This window comes from Linepithema humile, chromosome 5 (genome assembly GCF_040581485.1).
Source record: "Linepithema humile isolate Giens D197 chromosome 5, Lhum_UNIL_v1.0, whole genome shotgun sequence".
Classification (NCBI taxonomy): Eukaryota; Metazoa; Arthropoda; class Insecta; order Hymenoptera; family Formicidae; genus Linepithema; species Linepithema humile.
The window spans coordinates 128216-151862 of record NC_090132.1 but is presented as its reverse complement, the minus strand read 5'-3'; the positions used below and the strand labels follow the sequence as shown (position 1 = coordinate 151862).

The following is a 23647-nucleotide window of genomic DNA, read 5'->3' as shown; positions in this document are numbered from 1 at the left end:
GTGAGCGGCAACCGATTATCGTGATAATAGTCTTTTTACAGTATAATAGAAGATTTCAAGTCATTGTAAAAGTTTCATATGGTAAAAAAATAATATGTTATTCCTGTTTTCTTGATTTTCAATTTTCTCAACATTTGTCTAAAATTAGATTGTAATCAAGTTTATTATACTTTATTATATATATATTGTTTTAGAAACGAATGTATATTTTGTGAATGTAATGTGGTGCTTGAAAGTTTCAGATAATCAAACATTTCCGACAATTCGAATCTCGAGATCAAACATAAAGAATGATTTGGATTTTTTTAGATAAAAGCATACTTAAACAGTTTGAACTGTTCAAACTAACTTCAGATCCAAAAGTAATAATTAATATTTTTCTGAAATTATTAACATTTTGTAATATATTTATTTAATGTGTGATACTTTCTCAATATATCTCTATAATCTGAATATATTAACAGATTCGCACAGTTTTACTTAATTTTTAACAGAGAAAATTATTCTTTCTTCTGAATTTTTTTAATAGCAATTGACAAATATTGAATATATTTTAGTTCAAATCAAATGGATCAAATTTCAATAATTAGATTTTAGGCGAAACATGTATTGCGATAAAAAATCAGATAAAAAGTCAGACATAATAAGATTTTTTTTCGAGGTCATAGATCATGCTGCGCTGATAATATCATGGGCAAACATTAGGTCCGTTTCTGTTGTATATTACATGCATATATGCCATGTATATAAACATAGGTTCATAGGTACATAAGTCTATATAAGTATCGTGGTAGAAGTAACGAAGTGAAGCATTCTCAGTGCGTCTAAAGATGCTGTATATCGCGATCTCTCTTCTTTCTATATTTGGTTGCCTCTACTGCATTTATGACTGTTTGAAACCAAAAAATTATCCACCCGGTAAGTGCAAAACTCTCTCTCAGCACAATGATACAGTGTTCTTAAACGTTTAATCTGTGCTGTTACATTAAAAGTAATTAATACTAATTACATGTATTTACAAAACCAGTATATATATTTTTTAATTAAAAAAATTATACAACAAATTCAAAGTATTTTTACAAACATATTGCAAGATAACATCAACAATAAGATAGAATTATTAGATAGGCGAAAAATATACTTTCAAACATACAAAATGTTCGAGTCTAACAGTAAGTAGAAATATTGATCACATAGGCCCATTATGGCTACCGTTATTGGGATGTTTTCTGACGTTCCGATGGTTACGTTCAAAATACGGGTATATTTACCTGGCTTTTCAAGAATTGTCACGTACGTATGGACCGATATTAGGATTGAAGCTTGGAAATCAAAAAGTGGTAGTGATTTCAACATATGATCTGGTGAAGAAAGCTCTTCTGCAAGATGAATTTAATAGCCGACCAGACGGATTTTTCTTCAGAATACGCTCGTTTGGAAAAAGAAAGGGTATGTACAGATGATTTTAATAATTAAAAATGTATGGGTTTTATATATTAAAACATTGGTAAAACTGTCTAAATTGCTATAAGTCGTTTTTATTATTTATTCTAAATATTTGCTCAAAACCTAAACAAAATTTTTGAATTATTTTGAAAGTTATTTAGTTTTTATGTTTATATCAATTTTTATCGAAAATTGTGTATTGCAGTACTTGCTAACTAAATTTAACAAAGAAGAATTATTGTCAGTCATTTCAAATTTTTTATGTGCATTAACAAAATTCTAACGTACAGATATTTGTGCAAAATTTTATTCTACTTTATTTTCTCAGTTTAAAGATTTATTTACTTAAAGTTACAACTAAAACATGATCACACACATGTTGCACTATGCAACTCAATGTGTATTTGGTAATCGTTCGTTGTTTTGTTTCTCTCAATTAATTTCAGAGAGTACTTACGTACTTGCAAACATTTCTTTAGAAATTTCTTTAATATTGAATCAATATCTATTTAATCTATTTAATATTGAATCAATCAATATAGACCTAACACGATTTAACATGACACAAAAACACAATTTCCACATCCCTTTCATTTAACTCTGTTATTAACAGGTGTTTTGTTCACTGAGGGAACCACTTGGTCACAATGTCGCAAATTTACCATGCGACATTTACGGATGTATGGCATAGGTCAGTCAATTATGGAAAAACAATTGACCATTGAGGCTCGTAATCTCGTTAATTATTTGCAACGAATGAGTGAACGTGGTGCGGTGCTAATGCATACAGCATTCGATGTCGCGGTGCTTAATTCTCTATGGTTTATGATTGCCGGACACAGATTTGACTATGAGAATGAGAAACTGAACCAAGCACTCAAAGTCGTACACGATGCTTTCAGGTAACTGCTTAAATAAAAATTAATTACACTATTAAACGTTCTTTTATATTGCGAAAAAGAAGAGAAAGTTTTTGTAATTTTTTGTTTTTGCACTGAATTCAAATCCTTCAAAAAGTAAGCATTATATCAGAATTTTAAGAAAATAACATAAATATGCTAAAAATAAATAATAATATTAAAAAAACATATGATGTAAATTGATCATCTTCATGTGATATACTTCATACGGTTAAATAGTTTAGCTTATACATTAGTAAGTTCACGATAAATATAATCTAAAAATGTTATATAAAAAAAGCATGAATGACAAAGTGAAAGCTCTGTTAATACAAAAATTATTATATATTAAGAAATAATTTTTCTAATCAGAAATAAATTATTTTAAAGAATTTTCTCATAAAGAAAACTAAGTTTAAAAAAAGTAGTATTTAAAGAATATAAAGTAGTATTTAAATGACATAAACAACGCTGCAAATATAAAAAATAATTCTTTTGGAATAGAATTGCGTGGAATAGAATTGCATTTTTCCATTTTCTTTATTGTAATGTAATATGCACTTTTTGAAACTGGATTCGGATTTAACACATAAAGGATTAAGGAAAACTACTTTTCTTTTTCAAAACAGCAGATTTAGTGTAGAACAGTGTAAATTTGATATTGTGTACAGATTAATGGATATCTTGGGTGGGATAATGTCACAAATACCTTTGATACGTTTCGTGATCCCGGAATTATCAGGATATAACGAGCTGATGAGGATTCTCGAAAAATTATGGAGTTTCCTTGACGAAGAAATCAAAGTACATGAGAAGAAACCATTAGATGGTCAGCCGCATGATCTGATTGATGCATTTCTTTTGGAGATATCGAATAAAAAGGGAGATAAAGATACGATATTTGATCGTGAGTACAAAATTAGTAAAAAATGAATATTATTAATATCATTATAGATTCTTTTTAATTATATACTTCTGTTTTTATTTATTTTTAAAAACAATTTACAATAAACTTTTTGTACTACGCGTTTGTTTTTCTAATAAATAAATCGCATCAACAATATGTATATGCAAATGCATCGACAAACTGAAAATTGTTTATTTACAAAATATGTCTGACAAGTAATAAAATTAACTTTTTTCTTAACTTTTTGTGTAAATGTCATCTATTTAAAAATTAGTATCTTAATGCACCTCTTTGCAAAAATATAATGGAACAACAAGCCGATATCAAGTTCTGTTTTAAACTTGATAAAATCCTGATGCAATCCTTTATAATATGTTAAAACACGGAAACAATTGTCTATGCTTTACACGAACTTTTGAGTGGTTTGTAAAGTTTAGAGACAACAGAAAAGATCTAAAACACTATATATACATACGTACATACATATATTATATATTTCGTGGCAGGTGAAAATTTATTGGTTTTGTGCCTCGATCTCTTCTTGGCTGGGTCGAAGACAACCAGTGACACTCTAGCTACTACGTTTCTTTTCTTATCGCTGAATCTCGAATGGTTAAAGATACTTCAAGAGGAATTGGACAGCGTTGTTGGTAGATCAAGAGCTCCTACCGAGAATGACTTGCCATTTTTGCCAATGACGGAAGCTTTTTTAGCCGAGGTAACAGATATAAATTATAAGTATAACGCATTTTCAAAATGTTTAAAATATATAAATGTTAACGTTTTTACAGCTAATATATCTTATGTTTAAAGCCAAAATTTTGAAATCAAAAATAAAATAATTTCATTAATAATTAATTTTGTTTTAAAAAGAATTTAGGAACAGGTTATTTATTTAATTCTAACGTTAATATTGGAATAAAATCTTTAGAAAAGAAAAGAGTTATTGTAATTCATCTAACAATCTTCACAAAGTGTACAATACAATCTTTTATAAACTAAATAGATACATAGAACATACCAATATAAAGTAAGAAAATAATAACTAAAAGATTTAGAAATATAATAATATTAATTGCTAAATAAACTGTGACGTTAATATATAAACAATATATTAACCACAAACAGGTACAAAGATATTTGATTTTGGCACCACTCGGTGTACCGCATAGAACTGCAAAGGATGTCTCTCTAAATTCATATCGAATACCCAAGGTAAGTGGTTTCTTTGATTTTCTCAAAATATTGATATATATATATTATCAATTTTAAGATTAAATTAGAATTTAGCACACAATTAGTGAAACTCAACTATGGAAAACTGCTCTTTTTTCTCAGACAATAAAAAAAATTCTATTTCGTAGATGAAATTTTTTATTTATGTAATCGAATAAGTTATATTACTTACATCACATCTTACTGTGTGTGCGAGCTACAAGAGAGCTATTTTTTTTTGCAGGACACTATTGTTCTCTTTAACTTTCATAGTGTACACAACGACGAGACGTACTGGGACCATCCCAATGAATTCCGTCCAGAACGATTTCTAAACGAACATGGTCAATTTCGTCGAAACAATTTTGCTTTACCTTTCGGCTTAGGTAAATTTACAAGCATCGTATAATTGTTTTTACTCTTGTTTCTTTCATTGTACAAGTTTCACGCTTTACGCAAATATACATAAAATAATCAACTAGCTATTATTAATTCTACTACTTGTAGGGAACAAATCTAATTATTTTGTGTTTTTCAGGCAAAAGACGTTGTTTGGGAGAACAACTAGCGCGTTCTACATTGTTTTATTTCTTCACTTATATTGTACATTATTTCGACATAGAAATTTCTCCTGATCACGACAAGCCAGATTTGAACGGTTACGATGGTTTCACTTTATCTCCAAAACCATATTACCTTAAATTCACGAAGAGAGCTGATCTAAGAGACTAACAAATGATGCTGCCAAATGGATACAGTGCATACAGATACACATATATGATAACATTTTCACATCTATAAAAAATATCGATTTTGTTGAACTTATAAAATAATGAGTAAAAGTGAACATTTCATAGCGTAAAGGTAATAAACGCTCGTGTCGCTTTGTGCTATACAGAATTTGTTCTATACAAAAATAAATTTTTTTATTAAACAAGTTTAAGCTTAAGCTAAGTTTAAATATTCATAGCTCTTTCTAAACGATTGTGTTTCTCTACTCTAAGTTATAGCGCTGCTCGGGATAAATATATCAATGTATATATAAACTTACAAAATTAGTTTTTTAATTTAAAAATTATACGACTTTTATTGGCTTGAAATTTTGCGTACAATTGCTACCTTTTCATTTTTAGTTCTGTGCTTATAACCAACTTCTGATTCCTGCATTATCAACGTATAATCATAAAATAGCGTGTTACACGTTTTGTCCTTTGATCGCATGAGGTCTCTAAAATCAGTTTAGAGTTAGAGACCCTAGAAGATTGTCTAGGGTATCTCTGTTTAGAGTGCACTTGTCACCTTCAATAACGTCTTACTCAAACAAATTGAATGAAATTAAACAAAGAAGGCTTGGTTAACTGCGCAAAATTATTTGAAAAACTTATATTTACAAATAAGGAACAGGAAGATTCTTAAAGGAAACGAGAAAAAAGAAGAGTTTCAATATATAAAACGTTTCAAAAGGATAGACATATTCACATTAGAAAGAGAAAAATAACAAATAATTTTGATCAAAAGAAACGTTATCGGTATTAATAATCTTGTACAGATCCTATACAGTTTATATAACGGTTTTATGTGGCAAGTAGACAGTAGTTGATAACGCAAAGTGAACTTATTTTATCTAATCGATATAATGGCAACTGGCGATGACAGACGTGTTGCTCTAATAACAGGTATTTCAGGACAAGTAAGTTGGTTAATATATGTATTCGATTTTAAAATTAGATTTTATTCGAGTTTAAAATTAGATAAAGCACTGATTTAATTTTTTTAATATTCTATTTATTATTCTATTAAACATAGAAACATGTGTAAATATTATTCTGTTTGCTAAACATCTTATATTTTAAAGCGTAATAAAGTTTTATATTATTCTCAATTCTTTACTATACTTCTTTATTATAGGATGGTTCATATTTGGCAGAATTCTTACTGGAAAAGGGATATAATGTGCATGGTATTATTAGACGAGCTAGTTCATTTAATACTGCTCGTATTCAACATCTTTATGAAGATCCTAAATGCCATCGTCAAGGTAAAATGAAGTTACACTATGGTGACATGACTGATTCTAGTAGTTTGATCAAAGTCATTAGTGCAGTACAACCAACGGAAATTTATAATCTTGCAGCACAAAGCCATGTTATGGTCTGTATATGCATCAAATATGTATAATATCTGTAACAAACTAAAATAGTTGTGTGATATTTGTTATTTTTTACATTGTTATAGGTAAGTTTTGAAGTAAGTGAATATACTGCAGAAGTAGATGCAGTAGGAACAGTAAGATTATTAGATGCAATACGTACATGTGGCTTAGAAAAATCTGTAAAGTTTTATCATGCGTCAACATCAGAACTTTATGGCAGGGTGGTAGAAGTTCCACAAAATGAAAAAACACCATTTTATCCACGCTCTCCATATGGTAATTGACCAATATATTTATACTAAATATATATATTAAATACTTTAATATATATTAAATCTTTTCTAAATTTTAGCTTGTGCAAAGTTATACAGCTACTGGATTGTTGTAAATTATAGAGAAGCATATAATATATTTGCTTGTAATGGAATATTGTTTAATCACGAAAGTCCACGACGAGGAGAGAATTTTGTTACAAGAAAAGTGACTAGATCTATAGCAAAAATACATTTAGGTCTGCAAGATGTACTTGAATTAGGAAATTTGGATGCAAAGCGAGATTGGGGCCATGCCAAAGATTATGTAGAAGTCGGTAACAATCCTTAATAGATTAATTCAATATTTCACAAATATTTTTATATAATTTATATTACATATGATGCAGGCAATGTGGCTAATGCTTCAACAAACGCAGCCAGACGATTACGTCATAGCAACGGGAGAAACACATAGTGTAAGAGAATTTGTAGAAATAGCATTCCAATATGTAGGTCGCACGATTAAGTGGGAAGGCGAAGGCATAAATGAGACGGGACAAGATGCACAAACCGGCCAAATATTGATTCGTGTAAATCCGAAATTCTTCCGTCCAACAGAAGTGGTAAGATATCGTTATCACTTGTAACGAATATTTTGAAAATGCTTCAAAAATATGTAATAAAAAATAAGAATTTCTATTTAACATTCTTATGTTGACTTTCACGAGATTTTGTAAGGTTATTCCGAGATAAAAGAAATATTGCTGTCTTTTTTTTCTCAAAATTCTGTAATCTTCATCCAAAACATTTTTTCGTATCTTAATTTCCGAAATATTTGTCTTGTGCATAAGATGAAACATTCTTATACATATAATGTATAGATTCCAAAAAGATAAACTTTATATTTTAGTTTCTATACAATTTTTTTGCAGGATATACTTTTGGGTGATGCGTCAAAAGCAAAGAATAAATTTGGATGGAAACCGACAATTTCATTTAAGGTAATCACACTGTTGTATTAATTAAATTCTGAGTGCATCTGGACCTCTAACTCGAACTTTACTTATATATAAATCAATATAATAATTGACAATATGTATGTGTGTGTGTGTGTGTGTGTGTGTGTATACATATATATATATATATATATATTACAGGAACTTGTAAAAGATATGATGGACTCTGACCTGGAATTAATGTCTAAAAATCCAAATGCTTAGTAATATTTTTATCGTAACATTTTAATTATTATATAATAATTTTGATTATTATATAATTATTATATAACCAAATGCATTTCTAATGTACTTTGTTTTTATAAAATAACAATATTTGGAAATTTTTACTTGTTTTATGATATAAATAAATAATAGTTATTTTTAATGTTCCTGAAGCTTGTGTGAAAGTGGATAAAGTTATTATACAAACAAATGTTTATTAGCATATATTAATTAGTGTTTATTTAATAATGATGATTTCAATATTTAAACAAAACAATAAAATAAAAATAAAATTTTGTAGGTTAATTAAAATATAAGAGAATATTTACATACCATCTTATTTTTCAAAAATAATAAACTTTTTTTAAATAAACTGCTATAGGTTTATTAATCCTACATATAAAAATTTAATAATGCAATACTTCTCAAATATTTCGGCATATATCTCTGAAATTTCATATTACATTTCATATTACAGTGCAATAATTCTGAAAAGAGTTTAATACGTTACTTGGCATAATCGCTGTTTGCTGCGCGCAAGACATGACCGTGTTTCTTAATAATCTTGATTTTTTACTTTTTACTTTTATATTATTTGCGAACGAGTCCAGCATTATGCAGCATGCTGTAGATTTTCTCTCTCGGAATTTTGTCTGTTTCTCGATCGATTACCTATGCAACAACATATGGACATTATAGAAAATTACACAAACTTAATTTGTCATTTACTTTCGGCGTATTTAACATTATTAAATCTTTCATTATTAAAGACATTAAATGTACCTGCATTTCTTTATCGACGAACCAGGATTCTTTAGCAAGATTAGCGGCAATATCTGGATGTTTATAAAAATTATTTCGTAATTGGTTAGGTAAATTATCTTCCATTTCGGAATTAGTTAACACAGCTGGATGGCCAAACATTGTTTCAGTAGGAACAAGATAAATTGGGACAGCTGCGCAAGTTATCACAAGACTGAGGAGGATGATAATATTCATATTGTCAAGTGGTACTTGATATTTTGATGCTTTTCTGTAAAATCGAGAAATTCTTGTTTAAAGTGAAAAATGTAGAACATCATGTAATAGTTATTATTATTATTAACTATAAGAAATCATTATTGGATTACATTTAAGTATAACTGCCTTTTTCTTAATATATGAATATTTTTACACAGTAAAAGGTAATGTAATATTTTTATCATAATTTAAAATAAATAAAACTATTAAGACATTTAAAAAATGGCTATACATATTTTTTATGATGTATTTAATTTTTACATATTTTTGAAAAAAAAAACATTTAAAAATGTTATGTTACACAAATGTTACTCAAATAAAATTTATTGATTTAATAATCATTATGACTTAACCATATAATATTGGTACTTTTCGCTTACATTTACAATTGCGTCTCACTTTCTGTTTAAATGTATTATGATCATGGAAGTCATCAGATTGCGTTAAATTCACACTCACCTCTTAAGCACTTGAAAAAATTGCAATATTTTATAACAAAATGGTGTTCACCTGGAGCTTGTCTAACTGACAATGACTGTAAGATTCGTGACGGCAAGGCTTATATATACGATCGGTGTCTCGGCACAAGTTAAAATTATATCAGACATCCCTTGGTCATTCAATAGCCCAGAGGCTTGTGTTGATTCTTTCCTTTGTATTTACCTTCAGACAAGGTCACTAAACGCTTGTTAATCCAAGTCAAGGGTAACAATTTTTTCGACTTTGACTTGATTTTAAGGTTGTATTTATCAACAGTTTGTTAAATATACAATATTAGTTTGTTTATTAGTTTATTAGTTTGTTGAAATTTATAAACAATCTATTTCTTATTTTATATTAAAACATCTAGTAAATTAATTTTCATAAAATTTTTTATAAAGTCGACAAAATGTATTTTTGTATTAATTAAATTTTTTTGTTGAAAATAGAATAAACTTATTAATTAGAATTTTTTATATGATTTTACACTTTTTGTAACGTTGATTACGATTACGAATGCAGTAGTTATATATCTAATGCAACAGTTACATCACTTTTGCATTTGTAATATTAAATTTTACATGTTTGTAATTCAATTATAGAGTACATGATTTCAGCAAAACGACTTTTCAATCAGAATAAATTCCGTGATCGAAATAGTGAGAGAGAGAGAGAGAGAGAGAGAGAGAGAGAGAGAGAGAGAGAGAGAGAGAGAGAGAGAGAAAGAGAGAATGGAACCGTTCATATTATTGAGGTCAATGTTATGACCTTACAAGTAACAAGCGATAAAGCGATTACCCTTGTCAAGCTTGAAGTAGAAAAGTTTTAGGAAATCGTTAAGATTTATCAACAAGCTATAATTAATCTTAGTCTAATAGATTCTAATGTTTTGAATTGTCTAGAGCGTCTAGTCATTGCATTATATTATGCATTATACATGACAATTTCGAACTTTCTTTAATTTAATAGAACAAAGAGGAAGGAAAAAATTTACATTACATAGAAACTATTTTAAAAATATGTAAAAATGATTTAAAAAATGTTTTATGTGTATATAGAGGTTTCTTTGAAGAACCACCTGTGAAATAATAAAAGAGGAAAGAAATATTACAATATATGAAATTATATTCATGAAATAGGATTTTAAACTGTTTTTATTAACGTTAAAATACTAGTATTTACAGAAAAAGAGTATAAATTAATGATCATTCGACTCAGCACCGTCACACTTACCATCTACCTACATATAATATGTGGATTTATTGCAAAATCCTTCCGATTGTGAATTACATTCTATTTGTCGTCGTATATAAAATATATAAATTATATACTTATATTTTCTGTTTTATATGCTACAAGATTCCTTTAAAATCTATTAATAACATGCGTAATTTTATAATTTTAGAATTTAATTTTACGTCCCAGAATCAATTATTATCAGAATTAGATAATTTCCGCTTTTTTTCAACGTGATGCGAATTACTTATAATTTAATGTAATTTATGCACGATATATTTTATAAATCTGCACAATACCATCTGGTAAGCATTCATGATTAAAATTACATTGAGTAAAACTCGAACATTCTCTTTTATTAAGTTCACAAACTCGTACCAAAGGATAAGGCTTAGGAAAAATTATTAGTCACAAAGTCGCAAAAGAAAAGTGAAAAGCTGCAATCAATATTATAAATTATATTTGTCTAATTAGGAACACGCTAAATAAAACTATCAAACAAATATAAAGAAAAGAAAAAGAATCTACGAAAATTTGTCAATTTTGGTTGTTTGACGAAAATAGTCTAGAAAGTAAAAAAAACAAAACAAACGTAATAAACATGAAAAATATATTTATTATTTAAATTTGAGTAGAAGCACACTCTTAATACATACAGGGTGTTTCATGAAATTTTGCAATTGTCGCAGTAATAATTGAGATACTAATTAAAAAGGATTGACGAATGATAGCGCGTTGCACGTTGCGCTAGACCGTGAGTTGTACAATCTGGGTGGGATCAACGGCGTATCGCACGGCAACGAAAAACAACAGCGCATGACGAGAGGAGTAATAAGCGAGCAACGAGCGGGCAGAAATGACGCGTGAGGCTGGATCTCCGCTGTTATTTTTCGTTGCCGTGCGACACGCCGCTGACCCACCTAGCTCGTACAGCCTACGGATCGTCTAGCCGCGTGCATCGCGCAATCATTCGTCAATCCTTTTTAACTCGTTCCGTGCCAAGCCATTTTTGCGTGACCACCGATAGCCCACGCTGGTGCATTATTATTTGAGCTTAAAACATATACTTTAAGATTGTTGTATTATCAAAATAGTGTAGAACAAAAGAAATAAGTTGTAAATTGTTTTATGATAATGTATTTCTTTATATTTAAAATATTAAACGGCTAAATGGAAAGTTCAGCGTGGGTCATCGGTGGCACACAACGTAGCACGCAACGTGTTAATTAATATCTTTCAATTATTATTGCGAAAATTGCAAAACGGTAAGGGACTTTTTTGTTCAGCTTACCGTGTTCTACCTGTACACAAGCGTTTGAACAAACATTGTGAAACACTTTGTATACTTAGTCATTTTTCGATTTAATCATTATAATTGCCAAAGCATTTTTTAGCATGCATTTTTGGGAGATTATGTATTCCGATATCGTGAAACTTGGCCGTCTATGCATGTAGCCTGATTGTATGCTGGAAACGAGAAATCTTATAACTTTCTAATTAAAACTCTACAATCAATTTAGATCTTGTTTCGAGCAATTTTTATTTGTTTTTATTTTTAAAGAAATATTTAATTAAAGGATAAAAATTTTCTATATACCGGCGGCAAAATTCTCTATATCGGAATACAAAAACTTGTACATACATACACAAACCAAAAAACAAATGCCTTAACAACTACAATTAAAAAATAACTAAAGATATGTATTAAGATTGCGTTTACTCAATTCCGTAATAAATATGTAATATTTTAAATTTTTATTGCGCTTATATTTTTATTTTCTAGATAATCTTTATATGTATTAATTTTCTCCATTAATTCTCACATATAATTCACAAGTTTTGATTGAAAAAGAGAATTATGATACTTGATGCACAAAACGAATAAATGTTGAAGAAAATTGACGTTCAAGTTTTCAACTTTGTCATTACTTTTTCAATAACAAAGCTTACATGATTACTCATTACTCCTAAACCGACGGCTGTCTTGTGCCAAAACTAGGTTCCAAAGGCACCAAATAGGTGACTTTCTCACTGGTACTGGTATCGTCCTGTTTGAGGACGGATGCGTTCTTTCTGGTGGGTCTTTGTGGTTGCTTCACGACTTCCTCAAGCGTGACGTACTCGGGCCTGACAACCGGCCGTTGTTTTTTCAAGTAGTACGCGCCGGAAGTGTTCTGCGGTATATAGCTCTGCTGGGTTGGTTTTGCCGAAGGCGCTGGAGTAACACTGTAACCGGCATTAATCAGAGCGGACAGCTCTTCTTGCGTCAGGGGTTGCTGGTCCTTCGGCGAGGGAACACGTACAACCTGAGGGTCGTTTAATTGACTTTGATCGACAATCTCTTCGATGGTGACAGATCTGAGAGGTGATTTTTTCAAGATGCCTGACTGAGAAATATAGACGGAGGACTGTGTCGGTGGAACCTTCAATTTGTACGCTTGGCGAGGTCGATTAATAACAGATTGAACATAGGCTTGTTCTTGAGTGGCGGTGGACTCGCTTGACTCTGGCTTAGCGACCGTTCTAGGGGCATACGTGGAGCCAGAAGCCTGATACTTATTCACATCATCATTGGTGAAGTAACTGTTGGGCGGTGGCAGCTTGGGAGTATTAGGTAAAAGGTATTGAATGACCGGCGTGCCCTCGGGATCCACTTTTTTCGCTTCGGCCTGAGCCTTGGCGATCGCCAAGATCTCGTTATTGGCTTTGGCGCGCGATTGCTGATAGACCTTGTAGAGAGCCTCGGCCTGAGCCTGCGCTATCGCTTGAGCCTGAGCCTGGGCCCGCAGCTGATTTCTTTCGAAATTCAAAGCATCGTAATGAGCTTTTTCTTGCGCTCTTACATGAGCCTGCTGCTGAGCTTCAACGTGACGTATGGCGTCAGCGTGAGCCTTTTGTTCGGCAGCTGTCTGAAGTCTTCTGGCCTCGGCGGCTTCGGCAGCCGCCTGTGCCTTCAGCTTGGTCCTGTAGGCGGCTTCCGGATCCTTCGGCTGCGATCGACCTTCGATATGAGCTTGTCCAGCTTCACTTACGGCCTCTCCTTGTTGAATCTGTTCCAACGCACTCTGCTGTCTGTATCTCTCGTGGTCGATTCTGATCTGCTCCAGAGCGGCATCGTGATGCTTCTGATACGACGCCTGGGCGATCTTTTGGAAGGCCAAGGCTTGCGCCTCGGCGTGCGCCTGAGCCCTAGTATTTGCTTCGGTTTCAGCCTGAATCTGTGCTTGATGGGCTTGCAACTGAGCGCCGTCGTCTACGTAATCATACTGCGGCGATGGTCGGAACGGTTGATGGTCCGCCGGTTGTGCGTTTTGATATTGAATCTGAACCGGTTGCCCGATCGACTGATACGTCGCCGCTACTCGTTGCTGCGACGGATAACGAGGAGGCGGACTAGTTTCGATATGATATTGCTCGGGTAACTGAGATGCTGCCGGTGCTATCGTTGGTTTGACATACTCTTGTTGTTGCGGATAGTTAGTTTTAGGCTGCGTTGGAATTAAATTAAATTCTTGGGCTTGATTGGCGGATACCAATTGCAGCAATTCCTGATCGAAGCTGCCCACTTTCGGTTGAGTATAAGATTCGACTTGGTATACCGATGCTGCGGACGGGCTGCGTGCTGACTGTAATGCCGCAGCACGATTCTGTGCGTCAATTTGCGCCTGAGCTTGCGCCACAGCCTCAGCTTGGACTAATGCCTGTGGATGTAGCTGAGGTCTCGGTCGCGGAGGAACTACAGCGGGTTTACGGTAATTGTAATACGCTTGCTGCAGTGTCTGTTGCTGTCTAGCCGGAAGTGGCGGTCTACGCTGAAGCGCATTATTTGAGCTTGCATACGGTTGCGGTTCGGTTCCGGTAAATTGTCGTAGTACAGCTAAATATTCTGGCGATAGCTGAAACAAATTTACTGGTTAGCCTTAATTAGCGGTGCAAAGGCAAAACGGCAGAAAGTTCTGTGTTATGTTTTCTTAACATAAATTACAAATTATTTTTAAAAATGTTTACCTTTTCACCAATAAGGTGTTAAGTGCGATACACACACCTGAAGAAAGCATTGAAGAAGCCTATTTTACATTTAAATGTCTCACTATAATAAATATTTTGTTATAAGGCTGCAAAAGCCACAAATTAAATTTTTTTTAAATTTATAATTTTTATAAAACAATATAGTTACTATAGTAAATAATTTCGTCTCAACAAATTGAGTTTGATCGAAGAATCCTTTTTCCTCCGTCGAAATTAGCGAACAGAAGAAACTGAATAATAACTGAAAGTGCCTCCAGTTTCGTTAGATTTTCATGCTGAACTTGATCTTATGAGCGGACGTCGAGCGGATCACCGAAGGTTATTGCTCCGTGAATGAATAAGCACTTGCAATGCGGCACGTCGGATGAACCAACAACCGTCGTTAAAGAAAACGACGGTCACGAAAATAACTTATCCTGTTGTAAAACAGTGCTACTCAAGGCCGCGGTGAAAATATCGTACGTGATTTGATAAAATAGAGAACATACAGCCGGCTGTCTAGTGGGTGTGGTTATACCGGTCCTGTCGGGTCTTGGGGCAATTAGAAGGTGTGCAAACTCGCCGCAGTTATGCAAGCGAGCGATTGCATTCGAGCATAGCGCTGCCGAGCGACCACGAGTGAGCGCGTAGGAGGTATTTGAGGCATATGTCTCATACAATAAAACCTAAATTCATTGCGTTAATTTGATTACGTGACATCATTTATTAAATTGGAATAGCATTAAATTTTTATCAATTACTTTTATTAAGTTTTTATCAATAAGAATTTATGCAAATATATTTTGTATCTCTTAACATGCCCGATAACAAGCTGTTTTAATTTATTATTACTAAGTTCGTTAGTCACAGTAAAGAGTCTTTTCGCACATTTTACGATTTAGATGCTTGCAAAAAATACACGGTTGTTTTCCAACTCTGGTTATTGGATTCTTTTATTTTTTAAATTCTGAAGGAGTTGCAAAGAGGAAGAGAAGAAGATAACAATTTGACCACAATTATAAAGCCTCTTCGAAAGATATGTGAACCATGCCTTTATAAACTTGTTTGAATTAATCTCAAGCGGTTTTGCAGTTATAAATTTGTAAAGTCTCTATTTTAAACTATTGTAAACTTTCTACGCACAAAATGACTTTGATGATTTGAAAAATGCATATATTAAAATTATTAAAGCTCATTTTAAATATATATATAATCTATAATTTGCAACAAAAATTGAAATGGAATTATAGAGTTCAAAGAGAGAGAGAGAGAGAGAGAGAGAGAGAGAGAGAGAGAGAGAGAGAGGTCCGTTATTTTATGCGGTTCTCACGCGTAGCACGGAATATACAATCTCTCTTTATCCTCAAAGTGTACCGGTGAAATGGAAATCCTCGTATAAGTAAAGGAGTCGTGCTACAACTATACTATTGCTACATTGCGTCAGAGCTTTGCTTAGATCTTGAAGGCGGACCTAGGCGTCCACCTCTGCATACACTACCGTTCGTTTTGAGTACTGCAGAAAAATAGACTGTTCATGGCTAGTTAGTCAGTACGTCGGAGGTGATAGGCGGTCAACAGTCATGGTTGACCGACGACAATGACGTTGAATGTACGATAGAACGGATTTGGCGCTGGACACTTTACAATTAATCGTAGCGTTCAAGTATATAATAGATGCATGCAATACCGCCATTTCATTACCTCTTGAGAGTCATCACCGTGTCGAACGATAAATTGACTGCCTGAAGTTCCGTAAACGCTTGAGACCGGTGACCTCTTGACGGGCTCCTTGATATCAATCTCCAGCATAATAATGTCATCGGCATTAGACGATGATGATGTCTTTTTGACGACAGTCTCCTCTCCAGCGGAGACTGCCAGAAGACCTGTTGATTACAAACATTGCAATGAATCAAAGCAACTTTCATATTTCGGAATAGCTTGTTTGTTTTGCAAAATTAACTCATTTTAATAATTAACTATTTTTATTCGATGAAAAATTGATATGTGCATTTCAAAACTAACTAGCAATAAGCTATTTTCAAAAGCTATTTTGGAGGACTATTCTATTCGAAAGTTTATTTAAAATAGACTGTCCTTTAGCATTTTCGTAAAGAAAACTGTTACATTATTATTATTTCCAAAATTTTATATAGATAAAAACAATTAATTCAAAAATATTACGATAATTCTGCTCCAACGTGTAAACAGACATGCATCTTGTATGTAGAAAAAATTCAATATTTTTTGAAATTTTTTGAAAATGTCAACCATTTAAAAGAAATATAGTTTCGAAAGAACATGTTCAAAGTTTCGAATGTAGATACCTATATAATCTTTCTACATATTGCATTCTATAAATACTTCCGGCTTTGTTATGTCTTTGTATTTCAAAGAAACATATTTTAAAAGCATATTTTTAAGACTTGTAAACTGCAAAATAATGCAAAAAAAAGGAACAATTTTTTATAGTTTTAAGAATAGAATACTCTTACTCTCTTAATAAATATCTATTAACACAATTATATTTTTATAAATATTTTATTTGCGCGATAAAGCATCTCTATTTTCCAAAGATCTATTATCTATTGCGTAAGATATCATATTCTATCTAAATATTGTTTTGCTGATCGAATAATCAAACGTGGAAGTGACTTTTATATCGTTCTGCCTGACCGCAAACGCTCAGTACAGAGCTGGGAAAGCAACGTGGAGAAAGTTACGCGAACGACGTTCACTCGCGAGAAACTCTTCCCACGGATTTTGCTTTCAACATTTTCAAGCGTCTCGTCACTGCGGAAAAAGATAAAAGCTGACGTGCTAAGTAAATGAACGGTTTGCTGACAAACTGTAACACGTTGTATACCTATAGACTTTCGACACGAAGATTAAGCTTTTAGCGCCGCTTTTTATATTGTGACAATGAAAATATTATATCAGCAGAAATGACTCACACATGCTTGCAGAAATTTGCTGGAATTTGATTTCAACACATATTGTTATTTTTTTTTATATGTACACACTAGATTAAACTTGCAATAAAATGCAGCAAGAAATTCAAAGAAACCGCTTTCTCTTTAACAAAACAAATCAAAATTACAAATCAGTATTGCAAAAAGAAAAATTACAACAGTTTTGGCGAGCAAATGTAACATTTCGACTGGAAAACCGTATCAATTTGACACAATACACTGATTTCAATTGGCACGTAATTTATGCAATAATGCGTTAAAGGTTTATGTATAATTTAAAATATCAGATGAAAATTCACAATTTTGATTTTGATTTGTAATTAGTCCTGAACGTGATCCTGAAAGATGAAGAAAGTTTTACTGTTTTTACCTGCACCACATGTAGGCGAAGGAAGGAAAGTGTAATGATTATGATCTCGCAAAACGCACACCTTTATTATTAGTTTCCTCTGCTCGGTAATTTAGTCGGTACTAAATATCACAAATTACCATCACAAAACTTGATTTGTACGTCGCGTAATGAAAGTGTAATTAACGGCGTTTTGATTAGAAATGATGAAAGTATAAAAAAGTCGAAGAATCAATGCTTCTATGTCATTACGGTTCTCAAAGGAAAGTTGATTTCCTATAAATAATTCGCTGTTAAAAAAATGCTAAATTATTAAATTCTGTCGATCATCGTGTAATTCATCAGACAGAATACGGAAATGTGAACGCTATTTAAAAAAATAAATTCAGAGTCAGAGTCAGTTATCCTTCTTGTAAAAGCTACGTTTAAACGTGGTTTTGAAATAACTTAAAAGAGAAAAGCGTACAAGGAGCCCGCGATCGCGGGCTTTCCTTCCTTTGTCAGTCCGTAAGATTCCGCGGATGTGAGTAATTTTTCCCGCGTTGAGTAACGCTACGTGTGCGTCCTTAAGTAGAATACACGATTAAGTAATATCCTTCATACCGCGTGCGCGAGCGATTAACAATTCTTACCTAATTAACGCCTCAAGGAGTCCGCGCCCCTGCTATATGCCACAAAAATGTTAACTCTAATCGTTGCCGACCGCAATTTATTTAACGCGAAAAATTTATATTTCTTTTCCTTCTGTTTTTACGTGGCGGATAAGCCACAAATGGAAAAATAATTTGTTTCGGATTTTTTTCAATGTAACGCGCGCGTAACTAATTTTGCGTTATTTAAATATATTCACATTTAATATACTATTATTGCGAATTAATCTTTTCATGTTTTATCGAAACGCATGTTTAATATGCATTATTTATTAAAATTTAGCTCGATTTTATTTTTTCGAAAATTAAAAATTTTGAATCAACAAAATCGGAAAGTATAGCAAGATAAAAACTTTTCTTCTTGTTTCCTCTTATTTGTGTTAAATTACATTGTTGTTATATGACACGATTATTAAAATATAGAAAGTTTTCTTGATTTTTTACCGCGCAAGTAATTTTGAAAAAAGAAGCTTACTCAGGTATTATTTATTGACTACACGCACAAATAACATTAAATATAATAAAATACGATCTTAAACGAAAGCAATAAAATGTGTACATACGTTGATGTACTACTTGGACGTTAATTCGACATGAATTTAATTATTTTTATTTGAAGAAATTTGTTATCGCAAACTTTCTTTCCTTTCAGAGTTGTCAATACGATGCAATCAATTACCAAACAAAAGTTCGAATCAAAAGTCGATCAGCATAGCGTATAATAAGCACTCTTTCAAAACCACGTTGGTATAATTAAGTTTAATCCGTTCAAGCGTCGCATTAGAAGTGAAATTAGTGATGCAATCGGGACAATGCAAAACCACGCCATCACCCTTTCACTCTCGGATAATCTTTCCCGTGCAATCTAATCGAGGTCGAGATTTCTCAAGGCCGTATGATATTTCTGCTCTATTCTGTTAAAAGACATCTAGATAACATTTTCTTGCAACTAATACACTTCAAAACAGCATTTACTTTAAAAGGACATTGTTGTCTAGAATATGAAAAAAATTGATCCTTTCTTGTGTTCTTTTTATGTTTAGATTATCAAAAATAAATTTCAAAAAAATTTTGGCAAAATACAAAAGAATGATGAGAAGCTACACGTATTTATAAATTGCATCACCAAAGAAATTGCCTGTATTAAAAATGGTTTTTGACACTTGTTGACAGAATTTTTCGAGAAGTACTCGGTTTCAAGTTTTTTCTTCAAAAATAAGACACATCTATTTATAATCTATAATTATTGTGATATCTTTAAAATTTAATTAATTTTTTTGCAATTGTTAGAGTTAAAATATTTTACATCTAAAAAATCGATATGTGTTTCTTGAAACTTTGCCCTTTTGATAATTTTTAATTTCTTTTCTTTCTGATACACGGGTTATAGCCATAATTAATAAAAATCTTTTAGATTGTTTCGTTTCAGATGAGTAGAACTGTTGCGATCGGATCACGACAATGTTTCTTTTTTTCCACCATGATAAATGTGACGTAGAAGGTCTCGATACATGCAAGAAAAAAAAAACGATTTTTAGTTCGGCGCTTTTTTGTACATCGAAGAAGCTGAGAAAAATTTTGGAACGCAAATCTCGACTTTTCATTGTAACATTGTATCAACATGCCAAGGAGGAAATTAAGCAAAGAGACCCGCCGACTTCTCGCGGCAATTATTATTACGTACAGTTCCTTTCGAAGATGAGAAAATCCGATAGCTTCGCCGTTATGAGAAGGATGTTTTGTAGTGATGTCATGGACTATGAAGAAACTCATAAAAGAGAATAAAATTGTGTAGTGAACGTGTCGAATAGAAATCGAGAGGTTGCAGTGTGTAGTCGCTGCGTAAACGTGTGTCAGGAACAACTTTCTATTGATCTAATATACGAACATTGCCATTGATATTGCTATAGCTGAGTGTGATTATCGCATTGAGATACCTTAAGCGGAGAATATTTCAGTTTGTCAAGAGATATGTCAGATGACTAGAAAAGTTGGTACAATTTTTTTATATTAAATTTAACGTTACCTATTATTAACGCGATAAAAAAATAGTAATGTAGATATTAAATTTTGTATATATAAATAGCGTTATAGAAAAAATGTCATCAAAGTGTCATTTCATAAAACTATTCTGATAAAGTACAAATTTCTTTGCAATTTAAAAAAAAATCTAAGATGTAGTAGATTTCAATCTTAGATGCACAAGCAAACGTTTCTACTGCAAGCAGCGTAGCGTTAGCTTTACGCAAGTATGGTAAACCTTACACTGGAAGTCAGTGCAATCGGCCGATGACCTGGAAAGTCAATGCAATTCATGACAGCTCATATCCCTATCCTCGCCTCTCGTTCTAACTAATTGGGTCGACTCTCATCCGGAAACATTGATATTGAATCGAATTTTCTGCCGCCGAATTACAAGTACCTGATAACATTTTAATTTTACAAAATTCTTCTTTGTTCTTGTATTATTTTATTTATTTCGAATTTTCACGTCAAATATATGTATGTAAAATATTAATTGCCAAATCGGTCTTTAGTAAATTAATTCTTGAATTTTATTATCAGATTTTTATTAATAGAGAACTGAATTATTACGCTCAGAAAGTAACAACAGTAACAATTGCACGAACTGTCATACATTTTTATAATATATTTCTACATATACCTACATATATATATATGTATGTATACAAATCTATCATATAATGAAATCTCTATACGTAACGTCACAACTAGCAACTGGTGCCTTTTAAATAGTGCCTTTTATTTTTAAGTGCTCACACATTATTGCAACAACTTTCTCGCACGCGTAAACATTTTTTACATTATTTCTAAAACTTGTAATATTGTTTGAAATAATAATAAATAAATAAATAAATAAAAACACACAAATAGAATATGTGCCAATTTACACACAGCTCAATTTTAGCCTTTATCAAATTTTACAAAATAATCTGCATTTTGATTTTTAAAGATTCTTTAAAAAAATGTTTTTCAACGATGGTATCGTTTGGAATTACTATGTTGTACTTTGTGAGAGAAAGTGCAATCATCAACGTTGAAATGCGAGCACGTTGACGCATGTGTATAAATGAATAGTGTCGCGTGTTTGTGCCATTTGATGAGCTGCAGTATTGAACACGATCTGATATTGGAGGAGCTCTCTACTACGATGTACTTTGTACGACAATGATGGATTAACATGCAATTTATTGTAATCCCTATTCAATATGACCATACATATATAAGACGTAGAAATTATTTAATCAATTTACTCGTACCATTTATATTAAACAATACTGCTTTTTCACTTTTATATTATTTCTATAAATTCAGTCACAAGTCTGTTTACACTCTGAAAATCTAATTAAACGAAATTGCTTTCATCAAATAAAATAAGCCAAATAAATCGCAACCTTTTCGCAATTTCTGTGTAAAAATCATCAGAAACAAACAAAAACGGATAAAAACATGCGTCACGCAATAAAACAATCCATGCGTTTTGAAAAACTTTTCGCAAAAACTTGTATGCTATTCGATAGCAAATTCATCCTTTTCGCACAAAATTCACACACTCGTTTCGTATTGAAAAACACACGCGTGAAATGTGTTGCACGTACACTTCGCATTGTATTTTCCACAGTTAGACAAGGGCGATAACGGGACATAATAGAACAAATCGTACAAACGCTTCTACGGAAGCAGTCTCAAAAAAATTTCGTCCTTGTTCCGCGCCATAAAGTGTGTGATGTATTGCACTCACCTGCAAAAATAAGCAGCCACATAGCGAGAACAAATGAGTGACGGGGTGCCGAGCGAATGTTCGATGGAAGTGGATTTCTAGTGGCTTTATAGACCGAGGGGAAAGGCCGCACCCGCGGATCCGGACCAGGTGGGATTGTTCTATACGTCACTTTTCCGCGGTGTGCTGTGCACCAAAGTGCATCGGATTATATTAGGTTGCACTGCATGAAGTACAGTCTTTGGAGTGTGTGTCTTTGAAGGTCAAAGTAAAAAGTTTTATTTCATTAAAATATACATGTACCATAATCGTTAATAGGCCTTTTCCAAACTTAAGTTTTTCTTTCATCTTCTTTATGCAAAATTATCGGACATTTAAAAAATTAATATTGTATCGGATGACAAGATACATTGTAATAGAACAGACTATCGTTGCAATATGGCACAAGAGCGAACCAAAACTTTTCGCAACGTAATCACGCTTTGCGCAAATAGTTATGCGTTAAAACAAACACACGTGACAGACTTTATTGTCTGTCGAATTGATTTTATATTTAAAGGCTTTTACATTTTATATTTAAAGGCATTTTTATGGAAATTACTTACATTATTTTAACGAAATGGAGGACAGCTCTGATTGTCGATCATTCTAGCCAAACGGCTTCAAAGGCCAACAGACAAAATAAAAAATAAGCCGATATATATATTTGTTGTAGATACAGTTTCAAATAAACACATTTGATTTTCAAACTAGAGATCAATGACTGTACTACATTACAGTTGCGCCATATAAGAGCACTCTCGCCCCCACCGAAAAACTTTTCTCATAGCGGGCCGTGCGTTGTATAAAGTTACCTTGTGTGTATAAGCGAAATTCGCGTAATGCAGATGTGCACGCGAGTTAGTACTTGTGTGACTAAGTACACACAAGAGACCAGTGCAATGAAAGAATGCGGCTGCTTTGCTTGCTACAAACCGCCGTGGGAAAGGTAATCGGTCGGAAGAAAAGCAATCTGGATATATTAGATGAATGTGTGTTTTTCCCTGAAGCTGCTTTCAATTCTTTAAATCACACAGATTGATCTGGATTAATTTCTT

At 32.4% G+C, this 23647-nt stretch overlaps 3 protein-coding genes and 1 long non-coding RNA gene across 4 annotated transcripts; 2 read left to right on the top strand and 2 right to left on the bottom strand.

Annotated features, from left to right (window-relative positions):
* Positions 1-697: 697 nt before the first annotated feature.
* On the top strand, positions 698-5567 carry LOC105675309 (methyl farnesoate epoxidase-like). The gene is made up of 8 exons (XM_012372334.2): positions 698-918; positions 1198-1449; positions 2060-2348; positions 3017-3252; positions 3759-3970; positions 4381-4467; positions 4712-4853; positions 5006-5567. The coding sequence occupies exons 1-8, from the start codon at positions 831-833 to the stop codon at positions 5197-5199; spliced, it is 1500 nt and encodes a 499-aa protein (XP_012227757.1). The 5' UTR covers positions 698-830; the 3' UTR covers positions 5200-5567.
* A 158-nt stretch (positions 5568-5725) lies between these two features.
* Gmd (GDP-mannose 4,6 dehydratase) lies at positions 5726-8266 on the top strand. The gene is made up of 7 exons (XM_012372902.2): positions 5726-6157; positions 6376-6618; positions 6703-6895; positions 6972-7204; positions 7281-7496; positions 7806-7874; positions 8031-8266. The coding sequence occupies exons 1-7, from the start codon at positions 6104-6106 to the stop codon at positions 8091-8093; spliced, it is 1071 nt and encodes a 356-aa protein (XP_012228325.1). The 5' UTR covers positions 5726-6103; the 3' UTR covers positions 8094-8266.
* A 186-nt stretch (positions 8267-8452) lies between these two features.
* LOC137000257 (uncharacterized) lies at positions 8453-9759 on the bottom strand. Its single transcript, XR_010890540.1, has 2 exons — positions 9494-9759; positions 8453-9126 (listed from the first exon to the last, which is right to left on the bottom strand). It is a non-coding gene; the product is annotated as an uncharacterized lncRNA (long non-coding RNA).
* Positions 9760-10729: 970 nt separating this feature from the next.
* Positions 10730-22627, bottom strand: LOC105675315 (uncharacterized). The gene is made up of 3 exons (XM_012372341.2): positions 22572-22627; positions 16539-16723; positions 10730-14725 (listed from the first exon to the last, which is right to left on the bottom strand). Exons 1-3 carry the CDS (start codon positions 22591-22593, stop codon positions 12797-12799), a joined length of 2136 nt encoding a protein of 711 aa, XP_012227764.1. The 5' UTR covers positions 22594-22627; the 3' UTR covers positions 10730-12796.
* Between the last annotated feature and the right edge of the window lie 1020 nt (positions 22628-23647).